The 27,507-nt window shown below is 36.8% G+C and overlaps 1 protein-coding gene across 1 annotated transcript; it reads left to right on the top strand.

Annotated features, from left to right (window-relative positions):
- Positions 1 to 17: 17 nt before the first annotated feature.
- Positions 18 to 27,507, top strand: mpv17 (mitochondrial inner membrane protein MPV17). The gene is made up of 8 exons (XM_081377711.1): positions 18 to 286; positions 2,175 to 2,257; positions 12,204 to 12,319; positions 14,970 to 15,062; positions 19,111 to 19,206; positions 25,917 to 25,949; positions 26,039 to 26,091; positions 26,505 to 27,507. Exons 2-8 carry the CDS (start codon positions 2,185 to 2,187, stop codon positions 26,572 to 26,574), a joined length of 534 nt encoding a protein of 177 aa, XP_081233837.1. The 5' UTR covers positions 18 to 286; positions 2,175 to 2,184; the 3' UTR covers positions 26,575 to 27,507.

The following is a 27,507-nucleotide window of genomic DNA, read 5'->3' as shown; positions in this document are numbered from 1 at the left end:
ATCTTGTTGCCTTAGCTAGAACCTTTAGCTTGCTTCACACAGACTGACCGCTCAAGCATCACGCTAAATTGACTATGGTGTAAAATTGAATTGTCAACCACTTATCAAGTTGTCCTGATGCAAGACTGAATTAATTCAGCGTGTGTGTTTAAACTGCAGCCACATCTTCTGATCTGAAGTCACTTTCCGTCCTCTTTTGACTTAGTCTTTTAAAGCAGCAGAGTCATAACGTTACAGCTTTAATTTCAGCAACATCTCAACATACCACTTCTGTTTACGTGACAAGGTAGGATTAAACTTCTAACATAAGCCACAGTACCGGTCAAAACTTTCTGTGCAGGAGTCGTAAAATAAATTAAATGTAACGTTAATTACGAAAGATTGGTTACGTGATAGTGTCTGCACGTGTACAACGGATGGTAAATTATAAGTTTTATGTGTCACTAAAGTATTTGTTTACCCTTATCCGACTGAGTAAAACATAAATTATCGTTTGGTTTTGAAGTTTGGAAATTCATATTGATTTTTTTTGCACGCGCTTTTGATCAGCCAGAGCGCGCGCCCCTTTCCTCACTGTAGGGGAGCGCGGGGCACAACCTAACGCGGGGTTAGTTGTAACACGCTTGTTTTAAATACTTCCGCACATGCTTGGATGACGAAACTTTGTTTATTTACTAGTTGCCATATCAACACTATATAGAAAAAAAAAATCCGCCAAAATTATTTTATTTTTGGAAGATATCCATAGACATTTATTAAACCATAGCAAAAGTAAATTTCTTACTTAAGTTAATTTTTCATCTCTATTTTTTGTGTTTATTTAAAATAAGACAAATCTGATATTATTTTAATCTCCAAGATGTTATTTAACAGTTGAGATAGTTATTTAATGTTTCGCTAACTAACAGAAGACACTAGCAGGGTTTAAATCCCAGTTGTGCAGGCGGGGGCATGTTGTCACACTGCGTTACAATGTGCCCCTATTAGAAATATGCTATTATATTCTATACTTTTATTAATTTTATTGAGAAAACGTGAGAAAAAGGTGAATAAAGACTGAGAGTCAATGTTCAGAAATTACTAATTATTTATGTGTTTTGAACTTTGTTGTATAGCTGTGCTTTCATGTGTTCGTAGTCAAAACTCAAAAATTAGTTTATATTTAATTATTAAAAAATGCCAATATTTTATATGAAAAAGTTTTTTAATTGTATTTTATTTAGAAAATATTTTAGTTTGTTTTGTATATTTTTTTTATTAGATCAGATAACATTTTAAGCTGTCATATGTCATGTTACAATGTGCCCCACACATGTTACAATGTACCCCACCTATGGGGCATGTTGTCACATTTCACTTCCATTCTTTCGGGGTATATCAAGAAAAAAGTATATACTGTATTAATAAAACAAAAACACATAATTGTAGTAGACATGTGGGAAATTAATGTGGGAAAAAATAAATACTCTGAACCATTAGTAGATTTACACAAACTGAGAAAGTCAAAAAGCGTTAGGTTGTGCCCCGCTTTCCCCTACGGATGCGACGGGACTTCAGAAAAATCAGAAACTATAAAGGTTGGGAACCGGTTCGGTTAAAAATTTACTTCGAGAATGTCTATAGTCCGAATAAATGACTATTTTGAGCCAATTCTTTTTATTGAATCAAAAATGTACAACGCGACATTGTAACGTTAGTCCAGTTTCCAAATGAATGACTGTTAGTGGTTGGAGATAAACTGCAGGAAAGTTGATCTCAAGAGCCAGAGTTATTTTATGATTATGCTTTACCTTTACTTGAAGAGCTATTGTATTCTTTTATGCTTTTGCTTTATGCTTTAGAATTCTTAATAATTACAGTTTTCTTTTGTTTTTTTGTTTTTCATTTCGCACTGTTCTAAATTTGCAATTTTAACTGGACGCAACAATCGCATAGCAATAAAGCATGTGTTGCATAAATCTGCATAAAATTACATGTTGCATTACGTGTTTCATAAATTTACAAAGAGATAGCCTATTTGTTTGAATATTTTCCTCCAAATAACTGAATACCATGACATGATGTTGATATTATTCTGGCCAGCCACATATTAATATAGCTTTAAATTGTCAGCAATTTTTCTACTTCTGCATCAGTTTTCATTGTAGCAATTTCAGTGGTCTTGTTTTTCTTAGACTTTGTCCCATGGCGGGTCTTTGGAGATCTTATCAGCTGCTGATAGCCAAACGTCCATGGACAGTACAGATTATAACTGCGGGTAAGAGCTGTATTCTTCCCTTTTTCACCACCTTTTCTTTCTTTTTTTTTTTGTAGTCCTATGGTTGATGTTCCCAATTCCCTTTAGGTCAACTCCATCTCAGATGCTATTGATTAAATATTTATCTTTCCTGTTAGCACTATCACTTCTAAACAGCAGGATTGTTTTTGAGTGTCAATAATAGATCAGCCATATAAACAACGGAAAGCCCTTCTCAGCAACAGTCTGCTGAGCTGTTTGCTTGAACTTTGTCACTGTGGGTTTTTAAGGGTGGGAGTATAGATTAAGGGGGGGAAGTCTATTTTAACTTGTGTTTTCAATTTAAATGCTATTAAATATATATATATATATATATATATATATATATATATATATATATATATATATATATATATATATAAAAACTGAAACAGGAATGTTCACATTATCTATCACCTTTTGCATCCAAGACATTTCCCCCCGGTTTCACAGACCAGCCTTAAGCCTAGTCCCAGACTAAAATGTATGTTTGAGCTATTTTAATGGAAAGCAACTTGCACTGACATATCTTAAAATATGTTACTGCCATTGTTTTGTCTCAAGATGCACATCAGTAATGTTTTTTTTTTCTTGGGTATGTTTATAAAAGCTACTTAAATGTCCTAATTGAACTAAGGCCTAATCCTGTCTTAATCTAAGCCCTGTCTGTGAAACCGGGCCTTGAGACACAACTATGGCAGTGCAAGTTGCTTTCAGTGGAAACAGCTCAAACATGCATTTTAGTCTGGGACTTGGCTTAAGCCTTGTCTGTGGAACACGGGGTAAGAATTGTATTTTCGCTGCAATTACACCATTGTACCAGAAGATGACAGCACAAAACAACATATTTAATGAATGGTTAAAGGGTTAGTTCACCCAAAAATGAAAATTCTGTCAGTAATTACTCACCCTCATGTTGTTCCAACCCCGTAAGATTTTCGTTCATCTTCGGAACACAAATTAAGATATTTTTGATGAAATCTGAGTGCTGGATCACTCCTCCACAGGCTTATGGACACCTTAACTTGCTGGTCCAGAAAATGTATTAAAGACATTGTAATATAGTCCAAGTGACTCCAGTGGCTCAATCTTAAGTTTATAAAGCGACGAGAATACTTTTTGTGCGCAAAAACAAACAAAAATAACGACTTTATTCCACTTTTCATTTCCTTCTCTCTGGACCTCGAGTCTTTTCACGTAGTGTAATAGCGTAGCGCGTCTGTGTTTCACGTCACCACGTATCACACACATGACCAGAGTCGCCAAATAGTGAGCCTACGTGGTGACGTGCAACACAGATGCGCTATGCTATTACACTACGTGAAAAGACTCGAGGTCCAGAGAGAAGGAAATGAAAAGTGGAATAAAGTCGTTATTTTTGTTTGTTTTTGCGCACAAAAAGTATTCTCGTCGCTTTATAAACTTAAGATTGAGCCACTGGAGTCACTTGGACTATATTACAATGTCTTTAATACATTTTCTGGACCAGCAAGTTAAGGTGTCCATAAGCCTGTGGAGGAGTGATCCAGCTCTCAGATTTCATCAAAAATATCTTAATTTGTGTTCCGAAGATGAACGAAAGTCTTACGGGGTTGGAACAACATGAGGGTGAGTAATTACTGACAGAATTTTCATTTTTGGGTGAACTAACCCTTTAAAGTCCGAGTTGTTCTGCTGGAGACTTTCTTTTTGCTGATGTCTAGATTAAAACATTCAGGTGATGAGGAATCAAAATTCCCTTTGCCTTTTGAGATCAGAGTTCAATGTACTGTGGAAACATATTAACACTTTCAGAACTTAAGTGCAGTTTAAAAAGACATGGGGGAAATGTCTTGTTCGAAAAGTCTTCTGAATGATTTTACATTCTATTTTTGTCAGGTAAGACTGATCAATTGACCGTTTTTCAGAACAATGGCAGACGCAGGGAGTGTTAAGTTTATTTGAAAACAACCACTTGCAATTTCGTTTGGTGTCGCCCTAGGGCTGAAATGACACACCCTTATGCTTTAATTTCATGTGTGATTACTGTGCATTAACTAATCAGTTTGACAGGAATCTGTTCACCTTGTTTAACAAAATGAGTGAATGAGAATACATCTTATTGTTAATCAATGAGCCTGCTTAAACAAGCTGTTGGGTGCATAATGAGTCATTCAAACTGTAGCATTAGGATTAATTAGTGCTTGGCTAGACTGCCACTGACAACTTGGCCAACATGCTTAAAATCACCAGTGGCCTCGTGCCGCAGAGCGATTGAGTTTTATGTAATCAAGATTACAGACAAGAGCTGTGATTCATCGCCTTTGTTTTCCACATCAGGGAGTGCTCGAGTATTTATAGAAACTTTAGCCTTATGTGGGTATAGGTTTAATATTAGACAGCAAGATGCTTTAAATGAAATGGAAGCGGGGTAATTTCAAAATTAGATAATAACTGGATGTTTTCACAGTCGTGTGGACCAGCGCTTATTCACGGACCAAGGGATGTGATCTTACCTTCAAATAAATCGAATGCAATAAAACTTGGCATTCTCGGGCAAGGTGAACAACTTGAGTGAGTTGGAAGTTCAAGGGTTACGTTTTTAGGTTAAAATAGGCCTAGTTTTTCATAAGCCAGTTAAATATACAGACTATTTCAACTATTTATAGGTTGTTTGAGCATCCCATTCAGCCCAACCAGTGGCACGAGTTTAGACATGAGCGATGCCATTTGTCTGACCAATGGCAGATGGGAAGTTTGAAAAGAGTTATTTTAATTGTCATTTTTTTTCATTAATATAGTCGGAAAATAAATCTGATTTAGTTACATTAGATGTACACTACTGTTTAAAAGTCTTTTTAATGTTTTTGAAATAAGTCTCTTATGTTACCAGTGCTGCATATTTCTGCTCAAAAATACAGTAATACTGTGATATATAAAAATAATAAATAATACAATGATTGTTTTCTATTTTAATGTGTCTGTGATGGCAAAGCTGAATTTGTCAGCAGTCTTCAGTGTCACATGATCCTTCCGAAATCATTTTAATATGCTTTTTTGGTGCTCAAGAAACATTTCCTATTATTATCATCATTAAAAACAGTTGTGCTGTTATACATTTTTATACAAATAAAAAAATTCAATATTCTTTGATGAATAGTAAGTTCAAAAGAACAACATTTATTTCATGTTTATTTAAAAAGTATTCACTTTACTGACTTCAAACTGTCGATTATGTAGTGTATTAACTTATGGAACCCATAACCGTGATGGCTGCATTAAAAATGTTTGCATCCCTCACACTTTACGTCCTCGAATAACTGCATGCAAACTGGGGCTAATTAAACACATTAATTCCACTGCATTTATTTTAGTCAAACTCTATTACATTGATGTTCACTTGGACTGATTCTCACTTAAGATAGCTGAACACCCTGTGAGGTCCTCCTGGCAGGGCACTACAGGCTGATGGGAATACACCCATTGTTACTGCAATTCCGTTTACTAGTGGCACAGAGATTTCACACTTCAGCTTTAACCGATGCACTTGGTTGAAGTGACAAATGGATTTATTTATAACAGGTACAGATGTGAAGAGGAAGAGATTAATGAGCGAATGAATAAATGAATGAATAGAGGGGATGAAGGCGCTACATTTCCGTTTTCAAGTCATTAGCGATGCATTAACCCCATAATCTGTGCTAAATGTAGAACCGAAAAAATCAATGTCATCCAAAGAGGGCAAATCTGAATGAATGGGGCTTGTAAATGTTTACTGTAGCCCAGGTAAGCCATGTCACACTGGTCTCATCAGCTAAATGGGTAGGGTTGCCGTAGCCTGCCGCTGGTCCCCACGGAGAACGTGCAGATCCCTGCCAAATTGATCACAGATAATTTCACTAAGCGCAAGATGCGTCAATCAGGGCTGTTCTTCCCCTGAGACTCTCCCTCAAGGACAGACGGTGGAAAGTGTTGAGCTGACTTCAGCATATTTCGAGATGCATTTAGCATAGATGAGTGCCATACTCCAGTTGGCACGAGGTACGGGGCAGATTGCACCTGAGTGTGTGGTAAATTGCATTTTATTTGGCACAGCGTAATGACAAACAACCATGTTTTTGTTTGGTTGGGGTCGGCGTCTTTGCTAATTTAGATAAATGGACATTGTTTTCCTCTGAAATTGGTGTTTTTTTGTAATCGGGGACCTGGAATATAACTTGTAAGCCCCTGTTTTTCATGGTGAAATGAGAAAAAGCACTGTTATTCTTAACAGATGTTTTTAGAGTTTAGTCTTCAATGCTTCTCAACCTGTTAACGTCAAGTTGAACCAAGAAGTGGAAAACATAAGTGTTTATTATCACTTCACAACATGCTGTTAGCTCTCACTCAGCCTCTGCCCTCCTGTCTGCCTACCATGATCAATAAGCTGCTGCTGTTTTGATAAGATGACCCAGTAAAAGCATGGCAAAGGTTTCTGGCTCTTTTCAGTCTGCTATACTGGATTATTAGTCTTTCCTTGACATTTTACGAAAAGGTTAGGTCACTTAAAAGGGGCTACGTTGCCTCGCTTGGCTCTGCTGTTAAGGCAGAATGTCCTTTGTAAACCATGATATTTGGGCAAGTGTGAGGAAGCAGCTGTCCGCTAAATTTAAAGGCAGTTGCATTTTTTTTTAATGTGTTGCTGCTCCATTTCTCCTCCCTGGCAGTTCTGTATTTGGCTGCAGAATAATTTTTTTAAGGATCCTGCAAATTAGCTAGTCAAGGTGAAACGTAATGAGTGTTTAGAGATCGGGGGTGTTGATGTGGAAACGTTGTCATTGTAAACAGCTTGACTTTATATAGAAGTTTTTTCATTAGGCATGCACCAATATATGTTATGTATTTATGTTATGGCTGATAATCGAGATGATGGTCGATATTAGGCTATAGGTCTGTCTTAACAGTCCCAATGCTTTCAATAGCAGTCTAATCAGTCATGCTTATAATAATTTTATATATAATGTTAGTATGATATATAACTGCTATTTCATATATACTAATATTTAAAAGTTTAGGTTAAATTTTGTTTTTGAAAGAATTTTTTTTTTTTTATCAGCATGGATGCAATGAATTTATCAAAAGTGACAGTAAAGGCATTTATAATGTTACAAAAGATTTATATTTTTTAAAAAGCTGTACTTTTGAACTTTCTATTTTTCAAAGAATCCTGGAAAAAAAAATATCATGGTTTCCACAAAAATATTATAAAGCATAATATTCTCTGCTGAAAATTCAGTTTTGCCATTACAAGAATAAATTACATTTTAAAATATATACTAAAATGGAAAACATTTAGTTTAAATGGAAATTGTTCATTTTTGATCAAATAAATGCAGCCTTGGTGAGCATAAGATCAAAAACAAAACATACCGACCCCAAACCTTTGAATGTTAGCCTATAGCTTTAGGTTTTGCGTATATTCCCTGTTTTTGCTGTTATGTACTGTTAGAATTGCAAAAAATAAGTGGCAATATTATCTACTTCCAACAGCAGTCTAATACTAATGCCTGTAATAAAAAAAGCAATGGCTGTTGTAAATTATTATTTTTGCTATTATAAGCTTTAAATAGTGACTGAATCACAGATAATTATTTGTTACAGCATATACCCGATATGATGTTTAAAAGGTCTATACTATTTTGCCAAAAAAAAAGCCTTCTTCCAAGGACTGAATCCTCCAATACATATAATACTAATTTAAAACCCTGTTAAACTTAACTTCAAAGGTTTGTGAACTTGCGGCTTACTCGGGGCTTTCTGTGAACTCAATGGTGTTTCTGAAGAAACAGATAATCTAGAAGCAGTGTTAGTGTCATCAGTCCAGTGCCTGTGTACAATTAGTCATGTCATAACACTGAGTCATTATGTCAGGGTTTGCAGTGAAGCACAAGGCCTGTGCTTGTAAAATGCAATCGGAGAGTCCGGAGTGTTTCTCTCACAGATCAGAAAAGGCTTCGCCTGCTGTGTTTGTGTGGGGTTGAGTGAGAGCATGACACAGTCTTTCTGTTGGTGGATCACCCCGCTGTGCCGTTAACAACCTGCTGGAGAGAGACCAGAGTTCCCAGCATTCTCCTCTCCAAGGCATTTCAGCTCACACCACCCTCCTGCTATGGCATGCTGCGTACAATAGCGGCTTCTCTCCAGCTCGCCATGTGATCAGAAGTGAATCCAAGTGTTCAGAATAGTTGAAGATATCTAATATTGTGTAGTGTGTGTGCTTTTTTTAACTTCATGTGTTAATTCAGCTTTTGTCCTAGGTACACTTGCGAATCATTTTTTTAGGTAGCTTTGCAGGTTTCTTCAAGTGACCTGGAGACGTTACCACAGTTCTTCTGGATTTAGTCTGTCTCATTTTTTTCTTTTGTACACAGATTAAATCCAGAAGAACTGTGGCAACATCTCTAAGACGCTTGAAAAAAACCTTCCTCCAAAGATCCTTGAAAAACTATGTGCAAGTGTAGCCTGGTAATACCAAACTCTGCTACTTCGCTTTGCTTCGTAGACAGAGTCTGGCATGGCATAATTGAAAAGCGTTTTCTTTCTCGCGGGGGGGCGCTTGTCTGAAGTTTAAAATCATTGGTTACCCGTAAGCCAATCACATAACGTTTGGTTATGGCGTGTGTTATGCGCATGCTCAGCCGCATCTAACTTCCACTGTAAACACATGTATGATGCGAAAACAAAACCATTGAGCGAAATACCGGAGTGAACGACTTCTGCAGATTATGTGAAGTAAATCTACGCATCCACAGTTCAATCAGCGTCTGCGTCACGGCTCTTAGCCCGCCCTCTGTTCGTTGATTGGCCGGCTGTTTTCAGGCCGGAGGAAAACGGAAAGCTATTACGCTGTCTGAGTACAGAAGCGAAATGAAATTGAGCGGAAGTACGAAGTCTGACGTAGTCAGGCTAGTGCAAGTGTACCTGGACAAAAGATGTTTTAATGGGTGGTCTGATGGGTGGTCACACCAAAAATGTATTTTAGTTAATAGAAGTTAATGGATAAATAAAATCTATTTATGACACTATTTTTCAAGGCATCCTCACTTTACAGCATTTTTACGCAAGTGCATAAAACTTTTCACAGTACTAGTAGCTTTTCAGGGAGGATTCTTCAGGCGTCTTGGAGACATTGCCGCGGTTCTTCTGGATTTAGTCTGTCTCTGTTTCTTCATGTAATCCCAGATGGACTCTGATGGTGAGATCAGATCTCCGTGTGGAGCACACCGGCTGTCGTCAGACTTCTTTTGCATAGAAAAATGTCACTGGATCATTACAAGTAATGGCAAAAGGAATGTTTGGAAATGTAAACTGATATTTCCTTTTGACACACTACAGCAAAATATATAAATAACTTGCTTAAAACCATTTTTTGGGGGGGTGAAAATGCCTAAAGACTTTTGCACAGTTATATTAGTTGAATTAAATGGTTTCAGTTTGACAATCCAAAAAAAGGTAAGAAATCTCCTTTTTGATGGGTTCTATTGGTTTTGTTGAGGTTTGTATTCATTTTGGGTTTGCGATACATGTCAATATCCAGTGAGGTCTCTGTTTATGTACACATGCATAATGCATGGCTCTATTTGCTGCCCTCACGGCTTTGACTGCAGACGATCGAAGTGTGTGTGTGTAGAGAAAGGAGACCTGTGACATTTCCAGCAGTTAGGAGGAAACCGCTCTGTCAATGTGATTGGCACACAGTTTGTGTGAAAATGGGGAAAATGTGATGAGCTGCAGTCTATCTAAAGCTTTCAATCACTCACATTCAACAGCTTTTGTTCATTCAGGGATTCCTCAAGGATGAATGGATGAACGCACACATACAGTAGTGGCCAAACGTGATGTCTGGAGGGCATTTGTGCTTTTAATGACATTTCAGTATGTTATATTGGGAAAAAGAATACAATAAACTTGGTTAATGACAAAATTATTTGGCAAGTAAGGCAAACTCCAAAATACAATTAAATATGGTTTTGTATTATGCAACAAAAAAATCTCACTAGAAACAAAGCATGCATTGACCTCAGTGTAATCGGGTATTAATATTTTATTGGTTCTCCCTTGTTTTTGACTACATCTGACTCACTAAACTTTGTGCATGTGTCATGCTTAACTTCTTTCCAATCCTCCTTAAGTTCTTCCCAAAGTTAAGTTTCATTGGAAGACCTGCATGACGTATCTTAATTTAGGTTTATAATTTCCCTAAGGTTTTCAATGGCTTTAAGTTCAAGGGACTGAAGAGACCACTTGAAGACTTTCATTGTGCGCAACTTTGTTGCATTCACGGTGTGTTTGGGATCGTTATCATGTTGGAAAATACACATTTGCTCTCCAAACAGATCCTCCATTCTTGGCTACATTGTGTTCAGCAGGATTCCCAAGTATTGGTCCATTTTCAAAGTGGATGCAACTTTGTAGATCTTTCAACACTTGCTGCAGACATGCATCCCCATTACCAATATGTTTCCCCTGCCGTGCTTAATGGCACCATGCGTTCATTTGGTATTGAACATACCTGACACCATCCAATGCTAGGTTGTTATATTTTGACTTGTCAGACTGCAGAATGCGGCCCCAATCTTCCACTCTCCAGTCCTTGTTTTCTTTGGCAGATATTTTTTGCAGTAGATAAAACTAATAAATGGTTTCTTTACTGGTACACAACCTACCAATCCAGCCTCTTAAAGCCATTGGTTTGAGGTTTGAGTTCTCATCCAGATCTTTAGAAGCTGTTTTGAGGTGGTCCCACATTCAGTTGATTTTTATCCTCCTGTCAAAATGCTCACTAGTCTTCCTTGACCAGCCACAGCACTTTACATTCTAGTTGTCTCACTGTGGTTTGAAATAATTCTGTGGACATTGTGACCATTCACATCCAGAACATGAGCAATATCCAAAACCGATTGACCATGGGCATGCAAAATATTAAATTATTATTTAAAAGTTTGAATAAAGTGCGAAGGAGCCAATTTTCCTTGTTTGGACATCACTTTTGGCCACTACTGTACTAATGTTTAAAGGTGTCTCTTGGTTTAGTTGCTTAAACACTTTGAGATGAACTTATTCATGCATCCAATACCGGTAATAGTGCAAATGGACAGTACTAAAGACGGAAGACTTTTCAAGTTGGTCTGTAAGAGGAAAGTTGTCACATTGTGGAGCTTTTGAAACATTTTGATTAATAAATTAGAGTTTGGTATTACTTTCTGCAATGGATTAAAATGTTTCCGGAGTGTTTTCAGAAATTTGTTGCATGGCTTATTTGACTAATAGTGTTTTACAGGATAACATCTGTCCCTGCTATTAGAAAACAACCTCCCATGGCGTTCCTAAGGGGGTCTCGATGCAACGTGAAGTTTACAATGTGACATTTAAAGGTCATTGTGGAGTGACTGGATGGATTTCTTGAAGTCTTTGAGTCTTTGTTTTACTATAGTTATGATCTCTGTTATTTTGAGTTGTCTACTGTTATTTTTATTCAATTACTACATAATAGGTTTTTGAATCATAGTAGAAGTATAAATGTAATTAAGTCAGTACATGGTAGAATTTGTAAAAAAAACAACAACAAAAAAAAAAACCTACAGATAGTAATATTATGTACACTATTGAACTATAGTACTCATTTATTTATTTTTAAATACTGACCCCAAACTTTGGAACGGTAGTGTAAATGATAGTCTAAAGGTCAAAAAGTCAGGATTTGTTATCCTTTACAACTTCTTTGTTATCCTAACTTTAGCCTCCCTCTCTTCTCTCAGTCAGTATGGAGTGAATGGGGCAGCAAAAATCCTGAAAGAGTCTTTCCTGTCAATTCTCTTTTGGCATGATTACCTGAGTGCGAGCCTTCACGCTGGGCAGTGGGGGCAAACAGATGCCTGACTGGCACCCCCTCTTTCTCCCTCTCTTCCAGGCTCTCTGGTGGGTGTGGGTGATGTCATCTCCCAGCAGCTGATTGAGCGCCGTGGACTGGCCAATCACAGCGTGAGACGCACCGCCAAGATGATGAGCATTGGCTTCTTCTTCGTCGTAAGTCTCCTGTGATTCTGTTCCATTTGCATGTGGTTCGCTTGAGATCCTCCAGCTTTGGAACTTTGGATTGATGTTAATCAATCCAAACCCCCCCCCCCCCCCAATCTAAACCCTGTCTGTGAAACCAGGCCTTTATGTTTTGTATATTTTATACTCTTGCAAAAAAATATAATTTCATTAGAATACAAGCTTTCAGTGGAGAAAGATGCTTTTTTGGCCCAGAATGGTGTAGTTATAATCCCATATGGACGGGCACAGTTTGTTTTGTTCATACGTACGTAACGTGCCTTTTAGAGGCTGACATCTGACACACAGTTTGTGGTCGGTAAGATTTTTTCATTGTTTTTTTTTTCTTAAAGGTATAGCGGAGGATCTTTCCGAATTTTAGATAAGAACCGCCCTCTCCACTTTTTGAAAAAATGCACATGCGCAACACTCTACCTGCTCCCGAGAGGGAACGCCTATTAAACGTGTGCGAGGTTCTCCTCGTGCACGCTCTGTTTACAAGTTGCTGTCGGCATCGCTCATACAAGATTACTTTCCAAAAGAAGATTTGCACTTTTTCTCCAAATAGCATGCCAAACTTTACCTGTCGAGTAGAAACTTCGCGACTGAGGCATCAGTGGAAAGCCCAACCTGTGTTTTTAGCGCACGCCATCGTGTGAAACAATCTCCCAAAAACACTCTGATCTTGTTTCTCTCTTCTGAGGCCTTTCTCTTCTTCTCATACAGTTCGTACAAACTTTTTCTCTTGCGACCCTCAGACATTTTCAAAGGACCCGGTGAAACGGCGAGCTTCAATGAATGGCTGAGCTCTAGCTCACCACACATAAACACCTGAAAGTGCGCATGCGCAGAAAGCGAAAACTAAGGGACGAGCACGTACGACGGCCTTACGTAAACATATCACCAGAATGATTGACACTTAGGTGGACCAATAGTTTACACTACCCACCCGGAAAAAGAAAATCCTCCGCTATACCTTTAAGTCTCATGTCTCATTAAGTCTCTTATGCTAACCAAGACAGCGTTTATTTGATCATAAATGCATTAAAATCAGTATTATTACATAATATTATTACAATTCAGAACAACTGTTGAATATTTTAAAAATATAATTTATTCCTGTAATGTAAAACACAATTTTCAGCAGCCATTGCTCCTACATGATTTTCTAGAAATTCGAATATGTTGAATCATTATCTTATTATTATTATTATTATTATTAATTTTTGAAAACAGTTCCACTGCTTAATATTTTTGCAGAAACCATATTCTTTTGAAAGATTATAAATGTCTTTACTCACAAATCTGATACATTTAATCCATCCTCGCTGAATAAAATAATACATTTCTTTTAAAAAAAATGTATGGTAGTGTATACCAAACTCGTACTTTTTTTACAATAAATTTCAAACGATTGCCTGACTGTTAAAGATTTGAAGCCACATAATCCTTGCAAAACAAAATATTATTTTTTTCCATTCTCAAAAGCACTCGCTGTTTTAACCTGGACAACTTTAAACAACTATTTCCAGTTCAGAATTAGTTTTACATTAGATGATAACAATACAATTTCACAAAGACAAAAAAGAATAATGATATGTTGCAAAATGTCAGTTGTGTTATGATTGTTGTGTTATGGCCATTACAGATCATGTGTAGGGTGTCATTTGTTGGAACAGGTGATGAAGTTGCATAACTGCACACAGTGATTGACATATTGATCATCCTGCTCTTCCCTTCCTCCCTCTCTCTCACACACACACAAAGCACTAATGCACTTGTTCTGTTCAAATGACTTGAGGACTAATCTGCAAATGGCCTGTATGATTTAAAGCTTTTACAAGTCTGAGTGTTTTAAACATCAGACCTCAGTCGTTATTATTAGTGCAGTAAGAACTGCGTTTAGAACAAAAGTGCGAACCATAGGTCAGAAGGTCAGATTTGTCCTGTATCTCCTGTGGAAATCTGTGAAAGATTTTCTGTCCGTTGAGCTGTAATTATATTGCAATTCTGAACGTGCTTATTTTCTGTTGGCGGTTTTATGGTTATAGGCTGTGTTCTTATTGCCCAATCAACCGAATTAAGCAGAAGCTCAGTATTAATCATTTAATGTGTCGTATGACATCCTTTTTTTTTGCTCAAAGGACTGGAAAAAAATGCAGAAAGATGGCATACAGCTGCTATATATCATCATTGCTTTGAAAAATGACAAACGTCTTCTCAAACAAGTGCACAGCTGTTTGTTAAGGATGCCCATATGCATAATTTAGCATTGGTGGGTGATTTTACATCGATGGCTGCTGAACCACAAATTATAATTGCATTAAAAGAAAGATTAACAGAAGAATTCAGTTGTCATCGTTGACTGAAACACCCCCGGTGGACACTGTTTGACACATTTATTGATCAGTTTACTAATCAGGCCCAGACTGAAACCACACTGGGAAATGAAAAGAAAGCTCATTAATTCACAGAGGATTGGAGCTAATTACAGACCGCTGTTTTCAGAATCACGTCATAAACAAATTAAACCACTGGCACGACCTCAGTGTTCTGAGCTTGTGTTCATGATTGTTTACTGAAGTGTTTGAATTTTTTTAAAGTGCTTCACATATTTAATTATGTTTCCTGTGTTTTGAAGGGTCCATTGGTCGGTGGATGGTACAAGGTGCTGGACAAACTTGTTACTGGTGGTACTAAAAGTGCAGCTCTGAAGAAAATGCTGGTTGACCAGGTGAGCAATGTATTGCAGTCATTTTTTGTGTGTGAGATCTACATGGTATTAATATCTTCAGTATTAATACACATTTGTGACGCGTGTGTGTGTGTATATATGTATGTGCATGTGTATGTGTACCGGTATGTATGCATGTATGTGTATATATATATATATATATATATATATATATATATATATATATATACACAGTACCAGTCAAAAGTTTGGAAATGTTACTATTTTTAATGTTTTTGAAAGAAGTCTCTTATGCTCATCAAGCCTGCAGTTTAAAAAAAAACAAAAAAAAAAAACAGTAATATTATGAAATATTATTACAATTTAAAATAATGGTTCTCTTTTTTAATATATTTTAAAATCTAATTTATTTTTGTGATGCAAAGCTGAATTTTCATCAGCAAGTACTCCAGTCTTTGGTGTCTTATGATCCTTCAGAAATCATTCTAATATGATGATTTGATACTCAGTTATTATCAATGATGGAAACAGTTGTGCTGTTTAATATATTTTTTTGGAATACTTTTTTCAGGATTCATTGAGTAAAACGTTAACAGCATTTATTCATAAAGACAGCATTTATTCAAAATAAAAACATTTCTAACAATGTAAATCGTTACCATCACCTTTCATCAATTTAACACATCCTTGTTGAATTAAAGTACTAATTTCTTAAAAAAAAAATTGTTATTGTTCCCAAACTTTTGAACGGCAGTGTATATTGTTACAAAAGATTTCTATTCTAAATAAATACAGTTCTTTTTAACTTTTTATTCATCAAATAATCCTGAAAAAAGTATCTCAGGTTATAAAAAAAAATATTCAGCAGCACAACTGTTTCCAACATTGATCATAAATCAGCATATTAGAATGATTTCTGAAGTATCATAAGACACCAAAGACTGGAGTACTTGCTGATGAAAATTCAGCTTTGCATCACAAAAATAAATTACATTTTAAAGTATATTAAAAAAGAGAACCATTATTTTAAATTGTAATAATATTTCATAATATTACTGTTTTTTTGTTTGTTTGTTTTTTTTTAACTGCAGGCTTGATGAGCATAAGAGACTTCTTTCAAAAACATTAAAAATAGTAATGTTTCCAAACTTTTGACTGGTACTGTATATACATACATACATATATATATACATCCTCACCTAAAGGATTATTAGGAACAGCTGTTCAATTTCTCAATAATGCAATTATCTAATCAACCAATCACATGGCAGTTGCTTCAATGCATTTAGGGGTGTGGTCCTGGTCAAGACAATCTCCTGAACTCCAAACTGAATGTCAGAATGGGAAAGAAAGGTGATTTAAGCCATTTTGAGCGTGGCATGGTTGTTGGTGCCAGACGGGCCGGTCTGAGTATTTCACAATCTGCTCAGTTACTGGGATTTTCACGCACAACCATTTCTAGGGTTTACAAAGAATGGTGTGAAAAGGGAAAAACATCCAGTATGTGGCAGTCCTGTGGGCGAAAATGCCTTGTTGATGCTAGAGGTCAGAGGAGAATGAGCCGACTGATTCAAGCTGATAGAAGAGCAACTTTGACTGAAATACCACTCGTTACAACCGAGGTATGCAGCAAAGCATTTGTGAAGCCACAACACGCACAACCTTGAGGCGGATGGGCTACAACAGCAGAAGACCCCACCGGGTACCACTCATCTCCACTACAAATAGGAAAAAGAGGCTACAATTTGCACGAGCTCACCAAAATTGGACAGTTGAAGACTGGAAAAATGTTGCCTGGTCTGATGAGTCTCGATTTCTGTTGAGACATTCAGATGGTAGAGTCAGAATTTGGCGTAAACAGAATGAGAACATGGATCCATCATGCCTTGTTACCACTGTGCAGGCTGGTGGTGGTGGTGTAATGGTGTGGGGGATGTTTTCTTGGTACACTTTAGGACCCTTAGTGCCAATTGGGCATCGTTTAAATGCCACGGGCCCACGGCCTACCTGAGCATTGTTTCTGACCATGTCCATCCCTTTATGACCACCATGTACCCATCCTCTGATGGCTACTTCCAGCAGGATAATGCACCATGTCACAAAGCTCGAATCATTTCAAATTGGTTTCTTGAACATGACAATGAGTTCACTGTACTAAAATGGCCCCCACAGTCACCAGATCTCAACCCAATAGAGCATCTTTGGGATGTGGTGGAACGGGAGCTTCGTGCCCTGGATGTGCATCCCACAAATCTCCATCAACTGCAAGATGCTATCCTATCAATAGACGTAGAATTAAGGCAGTTCTGAAGGCGAAAGGGGGTCAAACACAGTATTAGTATGGTGTTCCTAATAATCCTTTAGGTGAGTATATATATATATATATATATATATATATATATACATACATACATACATACATACATATATAGGGTTTGAAACTAACTTTTTTCACCCGCCGGCCAATTTGGCTACAAAATTTTTAAGTTACTGGCCATTCAGAACTTCTACTAGCCAAAAAAGAAGAAATGAACCTGATTATATATAGACACACACACACACACTACGTGTATATTTGTTGCGTAGTGACGTGTGTTCAAGTAAGCCAGATTAGATTCTGCGCAATACGCTGTTTTTAATATATCCTGATGACTCACAAGTTGAGTATTTGCACTAAATCAGTATATATACCTATAAACATATACATATATATATACATATATATATATACATGTATGTGTGTGTGTGTGTATATATATATATATATATATATATATATATATATATATATATATATATATATATATATATATATATGAAAGTGTTACAATATATTATTATTAATAATATATAATACTTTTAAATAAGAGATTGATAAACATTGTCGATGCTCATTCAGATGATCTGCATTCAAAGATGAATATTCCCCCATGCTGTCTTCCCTTTTCTCCCCGCCGTATTAATAAAAGCAATCCAAAAGACCAACAATAAAATCAGATCTCAACATTCGGTATGTTTCAAAATGTCTTTCCTGTCTTAGTTATAAATAGACCCATGGAAAGTTGTCCTTGGAGCTGAGTGTTGTGTCTTTTTTGGGGAGTCTGCAGACACATTTAAAGTGCTTAGAAGATGCTATTTATTTTGAGATTTATAGTTGGCGCTGCTACGTACTTTATCCCTTTTGGGTATCCCATCTGAGCTCTCCCTTCATGCATGTCAAGTAATCCATCTCCTGATAGGCAGTCAAACAAATGAGTGTTTGCATAAGTCATTGTTTACATGATTGGTGGAATGAATGTACAGGATGAAGCGGACAAAGGCACGCAAGACAGGCCCTCTCCCCATCACCGGATTACACCCAAACAACAGCGCTCGCAACGCCAGCCTGCTCTCCCACATTTATTCAGAAAAGAGATTCTAGGGCTATTTTTAGAGACCCACTTTCTAAATTTCTGTGTAAACCTTAAGGAAAAGAGGTCCACAGATGTTGAAGTCATTTGATATTTCAATTGTCCATTTTGTAAAATATTATGAATCAAATATGGATTAATAGCTAAAGATTCCAACAGTCAGTAGCATGTAATGCCAGCATGTCCATAGCTTACATCACTTTACATGCCCTGTAAAAGGCCTAAATAAAAATTTAAAAACATGTCTCTTTAAAATTATAAAGGATAAAACATTGTGGAATTTCTACCCTAAAGTCAAAGGACAAGCAAAGAGTTTTAGTTTGTGTTTGACACATTTTTTATGATTATATCTGTAACAAATCTGCTTGGGATGTCCTTTGGAAAACCACACATGAAGGAATTCCAGTGATCTAGTGTTCTAATAATAAATGGATGCATCAGTCTGTCATTGTCTTCTTGATAGCTTTCAATATGCGCATCGCATGCATATTTCATCAGATGTGAAAATGTGCGCCAGTAGTCTATAAATTAACAATTAGGCTGGATTAGCTGTATAATGGTATTTATTATGAACACTGAACTTGATTGATCATGTACATTTATATGTCATCTATAAATGAACAGTTACAGTTACAGTAGGTGCTCTCTGATCTAATCAGGTCTTTGTATATCCACAGGTGTGCTTTGCTCCGTGTTTCTTGGGTGCTTTCTTGGGGATATCTGGAACACTCAATGGACTAACTGTGGAGGAGAATGTGGCCAAACTCAAGAGGGTCAGTTTTCATCACAAGCCTGGATTAAAAATTAGCATTGTGACAACACAAATGACTAGTATTATTCTAGTGGCGCAAAGAAATTGAAATTTCAGAAACTGAAACCAAAAAAAATTGGATGCACTGGAATGTTATGAAAACCGAATGGATGGAACCGAAAATTATCATGTAGCCGTGTATTGGAATATTTTATGTAATGTAAGTAACATTATAAGTTAATTTTGTTTCAGCATTAATATAAAATAATTCATATAATAATTAATAAAAAAAACAATATACAAATAAAATATATACTACCATTCAAAAGTTGGTAAGATTTTAAATGTTTTTGAAAGAAGTCTCTTATGCTGACCAAGGCTGGATCACAAATATAGTAAAAAACAGTAATATAGTGATGTATTATTACAATTTAAAGTAACTTTTTAAAATGTAATTTGTTCCTGTAAAGGCAACGCTGAATTTTCATCATCATTACTCCAGTCTCCAGTGTCACATGACCCTTCAGAAATCATTCTAATATGCCGATTTGCTGCTCAAGAAACATTTCTTATTATTATCTATGGTAAAAACAGTTGTGCTGCTTAATATTTTTGTGGGAATCATGATAAAAAAAATTCAGGGTTCTTTGATGAATATATATAAAAAAAAAAGCTTTTGGAACAATGTAAACGTTTTTATCAGTTTAATGCATTCTTGCTGAATAAAATTAATTTATTTACAAAAAAAATTAAAAATAAATAAAACCAACTGACCCCAACCGTTTGAACAGTGCTGTAAAATAATTTTAATAAATATATTAATATTATAATTATGATAAAATACTGATTTAAGTCACATCCACAAATCTGCAAGATCCTGAAATATTTTTAGAAGTAATATAGTTCCTTATCCCAAAGTTCCTCACTGCCAATGTAAATATTTTCCTACTCCATTGGTATTCCTGAAAGTCCACTCCCTGTCCTGTGATCCTTAGCATGGTACAATTAGAGAGTACAGTACTGTGCAAAAGTCTTAGGCATGTTAATACCCCCCCCCCCCCCCAAAAAAAATGGTTTTAAGTCAGTTATTTATATCTTTTGCTGTAGTGTGTCAGTAGGAAATATCAGTTTACATTTCCAAACATTCTTTTTGCCATTAATTGTAATAATCCAGTGAGATTTGTGTATGCACAAGGAGTCTGACAGAAGCTGGTATGATCTGATCTCACCATCATCGAGTCCGTCTGTGATTACATGAAGAAACAGAAAAAACTGAGACAAACTAAATCCAGAAGAACTGCGGGAACGTCTCCGAGATGCTTGAAGAAACCTTCCTGCAAAGCTCCCTGAAAAACTATGCGCAAGTGTACCTGGACAAAAGCCGTTTTAAACGCAAAGGGTCGTTACACCATATATTGATTAGTTAATAGAAGTTAAATCATAAATAAATTCAATTTGTGATTTTATTTTTGAAAGCATTCTCACTTTACAGCATTTAAACACAAGTGCCAGTACTTTTCACAGTACTGTAGCTTCGCAGGAAGGTTTCTTCAAGCATCTTGGAGACGTGCCTAAGACTTTTGCACAGTACTGTATTTCCGGGGATGGAGGGATGAAGGGACGGAGGGCTGGACCAGCGGAGTGACTCATGGGCTTGTAGGAACAACGCTTGACGCAGCAGTGTCTCTGAGTGTGGCCATCAATTATTTATGTAGGGAAGGTGGCGGAGTTAAAATGAGACTGAAAGGTCAGTCACCTAAATGCCAGAAAAGACAGAAAGCTAATGATAAATGCTCTCATTAACCCAAACAGCCAGTGTGAGCTGAAAGCCAATCACTAACTTTGGCGATGCTACTCTGCGAATCGATTTAAAGAATATCACTCTGATCCATTAAAACACATTTTGTACCTGCTAGTTATTAGTAGGGCTGTTTTTGTTTTAAACGGGACCCCTGATGCTGATTAAAACCCATGGCTTGTTGTGGACGAGCCTTTGTTTATTATGGCTATAGGTCAGGCAATTTGGTGATACGAGAGTGACAAGAGGGCAGTTCAGATGCGGCTCGCAGAAGTGCCCTTTAAAGCAGAACTAAACGCAGGCTACTGTTCTGAGGAGATCTCCAGGGAAACTGGGCTTCAGTTAGTCAACTCTGTGGCGCTTTAGGACGAATGCAACTGCTAAACCTGATCTGGAGTCTTCTCTTCTCTTCTCTTCTCTTCTCTTCTCTTCTCTTCTCTTCTCTTCTCTTCTCTTCTCTTCTCTTCTCTTCTCTTCTCTTCTCTTCTCTTCTCTTCTCTTCTCTTCTCTTTTTCTTTTTTTCTTCATCCTTTTTTCTGTCTGTCTTTTTCTTTTGTTTGTCCTTGCTTCTTTTCTTTTTACTTCTTTCATTTTTCTTTCTTTTCTTTTCACTTTTTTTCTGGCTATCTTTCTTTTTTGTTCTTCTTTTTTTATTTTACTTGAGTTTTTCTTTTCTATTTCTTTTTTATTCTTTCTTTCCTTTTCTTTTTATTCCTTTCTTTTTTTACTTCTTTTGCTTTTCTTTGTATTTTCTTTTGTTCTTTCTTTCAAATCAGGGGTTCTTAGGAAAAATCAGAAGTTAAGCAAACATATTTGACTATAAATCTAAAAATTATGACTAAACATATTTGTCTTGTCTATGTCATTAAGAACGAACCAGGCACCGTTAATATAATTAATATTTAATATATAGTTAATTAAAAAGTTCCTTTTTAAAGGTAAAGTGGTGCCAATAGTGCAAAAAAAATGTTTTCAAGCAACAACAAAAATACACACTTCATTTTTATGAAATGAAGACTTAATTTAAGTAATTTCATATAATAATTCAATTAAATTTATTTATATACAGCGGGGAAAATAAGTATTGAACACAACATCATTTTTCTCAGTAAATATATTTCCAAAGGTGCTATTGACATGAAATTTTCGCCAGATGTTGGTAACAACCCAAGTAAGCCATACATACAAAGAAACAAACAAAAATAAGTTCAGAAATGAAGTTATGTGTAATAATGTGAAATGACACAGGGAAAAAGTATTGAACACATGAAGAAACGGAGGCGCAAAAAGGCATGGAAAGCCAAGACAACTGCTGAAAACTTACAGTAATTAAAAAGCAATCCAGCCCCCTGTCAGTGGAAATTAATAACAGCTGGTTCAGTCCCAAATGATGGCCTACAAAAAGGTCTCATTGCCAACATCTCATGATGGGTAAAAGCGAAGAGCTGTCTCAAGACCTTCGCAACCTAATTGTTGCAAAACATAATGATGGCATTGGTTATAGGCGCCATTCTAAGCTTCTGAATGGTCCAGTGAGCACTTTTGGGGCCATAATACGGAAGTGGAAAGACGATAATTTCACCATAAATTTGCCTCAACCAGTGCTCCTCGCAAGATTTCTGATAGAGGAGTGAAAAGGATAATCAGAAGAGTACAATTATATTTCTTAAAAATGCACAGCTAATCTGAAATAAATCAACATAACTTTGGCAAAGACACACAATTGCGAAAACAATTAGAGTTGCCTACATAATCTGTGAAGTCAAGGTAAATGCCGTCTCCCCAATGACCACTTTCTCTAACTTTACCAAACGACAGCAAGTGCAAACATCATCATCAAGTGTGAGTCTAGAGAGTTGCGTGGCTTTTGATGTTATATTGAAAGGTTAAGTGCACATTAGCTCGCCGAAAATCCAAGATTAGAACCAACAACTCATCCGCTCATTATTGTTTTCATCATGAGCCGTTTGACGCTTTATAACCTAATGCTATAATAGATCAATGTCAGAATGAACTGACAAGAACACGGCACATTCAACTCTTCGGGGTTGTTTCTGAACCTCTGGTTTGATCATTGTTAACAGTTGCTTACAGCTTTCTGCTTGTGGGTTTTTTCTAGGGCATTCAGGATTTGGCTGGTTTTGGATGTTGCTCACTTCTAAAGATGTAGAATATTAGCATCTCTCTTGTGTTCTCTGTCTTTGTGTATTCAAAACGGTCCAAAAAAAATGAAACGCTCTCTCGGTTCCTCAGGGGCTAAATTCCTGTGACGTCAAATTCAGCGGGAACAATATAATGACGTCTCGGGCCCGCGGTGGTTTCACCCCAGGTGGCTGATGCCTTGTTCGTTCTTAATTAGAAACTGTTAAGGCGAAGAGTACAAACAGAAAGAGCACAAGTTTCTAATACGGGCTTCTTTTTACACACTCAATCTCACCAAGATGACCTTTCAAAAGATGACACTAGCGGAGAAAAGGCCCTTCATGTTCCAGATGACTTGATTTTTATATGGCACCAGGGACAGGAGGGTGTTGACTTGTGGTTGATGCGGTGGGACGTAGTTGTGGAGCTCTTACAGCACTTAAAGGGAACCGTGACCACTCTCTGCCTCAGTGGAGACCCTCAGGCTGGGTTTAAGAACCAGCGTCATGACATAATGAAAGCATGGTAACAGGTAAAAAAAGGAAAGAAAAGGAATTATAACCAGTGAATTTCTACTTCAGACACTTATTAGTAATTGTTAGGAATACATATTATATTCCGACAAGTTCGATCCACCTCACAAACTTCAAGACTTGAAGGATCTGCTGCTAATGTCTTAGTGTCAGATACCACAGGATAACTTCAGGGGTCTTGTAGAGACCATTCCTCAACGGGTCGTTTTGTTTTAGCAGCACGCGGAGGACCAACAGCATATTAAGCGGGCGGTCATAATGTTTTGACTCATCTGGAGCAAGCAGAATAATATCTAAATGTTGTTGTGTATTCACTGCTGTTCTAGTTGGATCTGTGAAAGCTGCTGCCATGGTTCTCTGATTAGGTCTTTGCAACAGCATGATTATTTTTAATTACATGAAAATTGATATTAATCAAAAATTTGTATTAAGGTTCTCACATAGTCCTTCAGCTTATGCTTGAAGAAATGTCAATGAGCTCAAAACATTGCAGGGAATATTAGATAGGAACAAGCAGGGTCAGAAACACTTCATATATTTCATATATTCTGTTCTAAGCCTAGTTATGATCCGTTGCCTGAAAATTATTTATTATTTTTTCCACACGTTTTCTCAATTAAATTGTGTGTGTGGAAGGCCACAGTGGGTGTTGTGAGTGTTTTCTAGGGCATTGCAATGGTTGTTAAGATGCTCAGTGTATTTTATGCCCGGTGCACATTGTGCGATTTTGGGCTGTCCCAGACGAAAGATTACCAGTCGTTGTGATTTCTGTGGTCATGGCTCCTAAACGGTGGTCCTACGGCGTACAGCGAGAGAGGTTCAAAGACGACTGTTGTCACGGTCCTGCAACCAAAGACATCCTGCGATCATTTTCTGACAGTGTCCGCTGACTAGCCAATAAAAATGCAACGTGAAATGGCGTATTGATCAACGCGACATGGTGCTACAGCTTAAAACTACTTACCTCAAACTCCATCTGCAAAATACATACCAAGTTGGCATGCATTTTTCCCTATCCATGACCATATTCTCCTCTTTTTTTCAGCGCACATAAAAAACACAATTGCCAAAGTGTGATTCCACAAGCTGATGACGTTTTATTATGTTCTATACTAACTTGCGTCGTGACCTACGATTCAGTAGGTGTCATCATCGCACAGTTTACATGCATGTCATACCCAAGTTTATTAGATCTTATAGGATTGTCGAAATCGCACAGTCTGCGATGCTAATGCAGTTTCTATGGTGCTCTCCATGGTTAAGTGTTTACTGGCCCAAGTAAAAAGTGCCAATGACCTCCATGATGCTCTATGATAACCTGCTCCTTCCTTATGTAGAATTTGGGTTTTTATGTATTTTATCGTCCAGTAAGTAAAAAAAAAGTCTGATTGCTTAGAAATGTACTAGCACACCTCTCCTCAATGAGCCACATTTCTTTTTTCCCCACCAAAGTTTAATACTTCAGGTTTAGAGTACTTGGGTTTGTTTAAAGGGATACTCCACTTTTTTTGGAAATAGGCTCATTTTACAACTCCCCCAGAGTTGAACAGTTGCGTTTTCGAATCCATTCAGCCGAACTCCGGGTCTGGCGGTAGCACTTTTAGCATAGCTTAGCATAGATCATTGAATCGGACAGGACCATTAGCATCTCTCTCAAAAAAACGACCAAAGAGTTTTGATATTTTTCCTATTTAAAACTTGACTCTTCTGTAGTTACATCGTGTACTAAGACCGACGGAAAATGTAAAGTTGTGATTTTCTAGGCTGATATGGCTAGGAACTATACTCTCATTCCTGCGTAATAATCAAGAAACTTTGCTGCCGTACCATGAGTCCAGCAGGCGTAATGATATGACGCAGCGCCTGAAAATAGTCCCCAGCTCAGTAACTTCCAAGAAAGTTAGAAAATCGCAACTTTACATTTTCCGTCAGTCTTAGTACACGATGTAACTACAGAAGAGTCAAGTTTTAAATAGGAAAAATATCGAAACTCTTTGGTCATTTTTTTTGAGAGAGATGCTAATGGTCCTGTCCGATTCAATGATCTATGCTAAGCTATGCTAAAAGTGCTACCGCCAGACCCGGAGTTCGGCTGAATGGATTCAAAAACGGTAAAACTGTTTAACTCTGTGGGAGTTGTAAAATGAGCCTATTTCCAAAAAAAGTGGAGTATCCCTTTAACCTGAACTATGAGCAATAATTTTAAACAGCATTTTTGTCAGATCATATATTTACTCTGCATTTTTCATATCCCAATAGGACTACATGGATGCCTTGATCTCCAATTACTATGTAAGTGGCGTACGTGACACCTTTTTCTTTCTTTTTTTTTCAATTCATTGTTCAGTTCTATTTAATGCAACATGTCTTCATTTTTCCAGCTTTGGCCTCCAGTGCAGATAGCCAATTTTTATTTCATCCCTCTCCACCACAGGTAAAGCTCTTTTTTCTTTTCATAAATACGAGCCTTTTTAGCCTCAAAAGTCAAGTGATCATTGATAATGATAATTGGTCCATTGCAGCAGGGCACTAATCCACGTCACTGGGAAAAGAACGTTCACGACGTGCCTCAGAAACCCAGTGTGCAGCACAGCGTTATGAAAGGAGTTTAAAGCTGGGAAACTTTAATTAGGCTCTTATTTTTATTTTGAATGCTGGGATTTTTGATGAGTGCATTGTTTGATGTTGCTTCTTTCTGGCACCTTTATTTCTCCACTGGGTTTAACAACTAGAGTCAGCTGGTCTGTTTTACCTGGATTTAGATCATGTATTATTCTTTTAAGGCATGTATATGTAACACATATATGATTTCTACTAGAGTAATTTGTTCATGCTTGTGTTTTTCAGATTAGCTGTTGTTCAGATCGTGGCTGTTGCCTGGAACTCTTACCTGTCCTGGAAAGCCAATAAGATGTAACCAGATGTTTCAGATCTTCCACTACCTCGCACATTGGATTTTTTTTTTTAGTAGGTTTTTTAGCAGTTTATCTTTTACAAGTAAATATAGTGACATACACATTCAGTTTACATAGTAATACATAAAGCTTACAGATGTAGTTTGCACAACAAAGGTCAAAGTTGACAATAATGTAATTGACTTTTTATTAACAAAATTAATGCTATGTAATATTTGTGATTATAGATTATGTAAAGAATGTATATTAATTCTATACAGTTGATGTATATGTCTATTTTACCAAAGTTTTGATGGTGAATTATGCTTTATCAAAGGTATAATCAATAAGAACAGCAGGACTGTATGTTACAAAATGTCTCCATTTTGAGTTTTTTTCTTTTCTTTTTTTTTATTCTGGGGCATTGAATAGCATGTTAATACACTAATGTGAATAAAATACATCTTTTACAATTGCCAGAACATTATTCATAAGATCACTCACACCCTGAATCTCTGATTTTTTTTTTTGCAAAGTGCATGACAAATTCATACAGTAAAAAGCTAAAGTATGTTTGTTTTTTTGTTCAGTTCCTGTATCTGAACCTTGTAAACCCATTATTAACTAATCCTTACGTCATGTAGCGCGTTTATGAACTCTGGTGAAACTGGTGCTGTAGATGGTCCATATTTCAAAGGAAACAGCTGACACTGAAAACACGGGCTGAATTTACTGTTTTCCTAGCACAATGTTGAACTAATAGACCCTGTTCTTTGCTGCCCTTGCCAATAGGATGTAGGGCGGCTGTTCCTCAGCTTGACTGCAATTCACAGCTTCAGCCTGCAGATCAGATGTTTAAATTGTGAACAAAGCTGTCACTGGATAACTAATGTATCTGCTAATTGTCATCCTTCCAAAAACATTAAATCACATTATAATGGCTTTATTATTTGTCC

This window comes from Scardinius erythrophthalmus (genome assembly GCF_964197995.2).
Source record: "Scardinius erythrophthalmus genome assembly, chromosome: 11".
NCBI lineage: Eukaryota > Metazoa > Chordata > Actinopteri > Cypriniformes > Leuciscidae > Scardinius > Scardinius erythrophthalmus.
The sequence above is the reverse complement of the archived record's forward strand: the minus strand, read 5'-3'. Positions and strand labels throughout refer to the sequence as shown.

Coding starts and splice junctions, on each gene's coding strand:
- mpv17 (XM_081377711.1), top strand. CDS start 2,185: ATGGCGGGTCTTTGGAGATCTTATCAGCTGCTGATAGCCAAACGTCCA. Junction 2,258..12,203: donor AGTACAGATTATAACTGCGG/GTAAGAGCTGTA, acceptor CCTCTCTTCCAG/GCTCTCTGGTGGGTGTGGGT. Junction 15,063..19,110: donor AGAAAATGCTGGTTGACCAG/GTGAGCAATGTA, acceptor GTATATCCACAG/GTGTGCTTTGCTCCGTGTTT.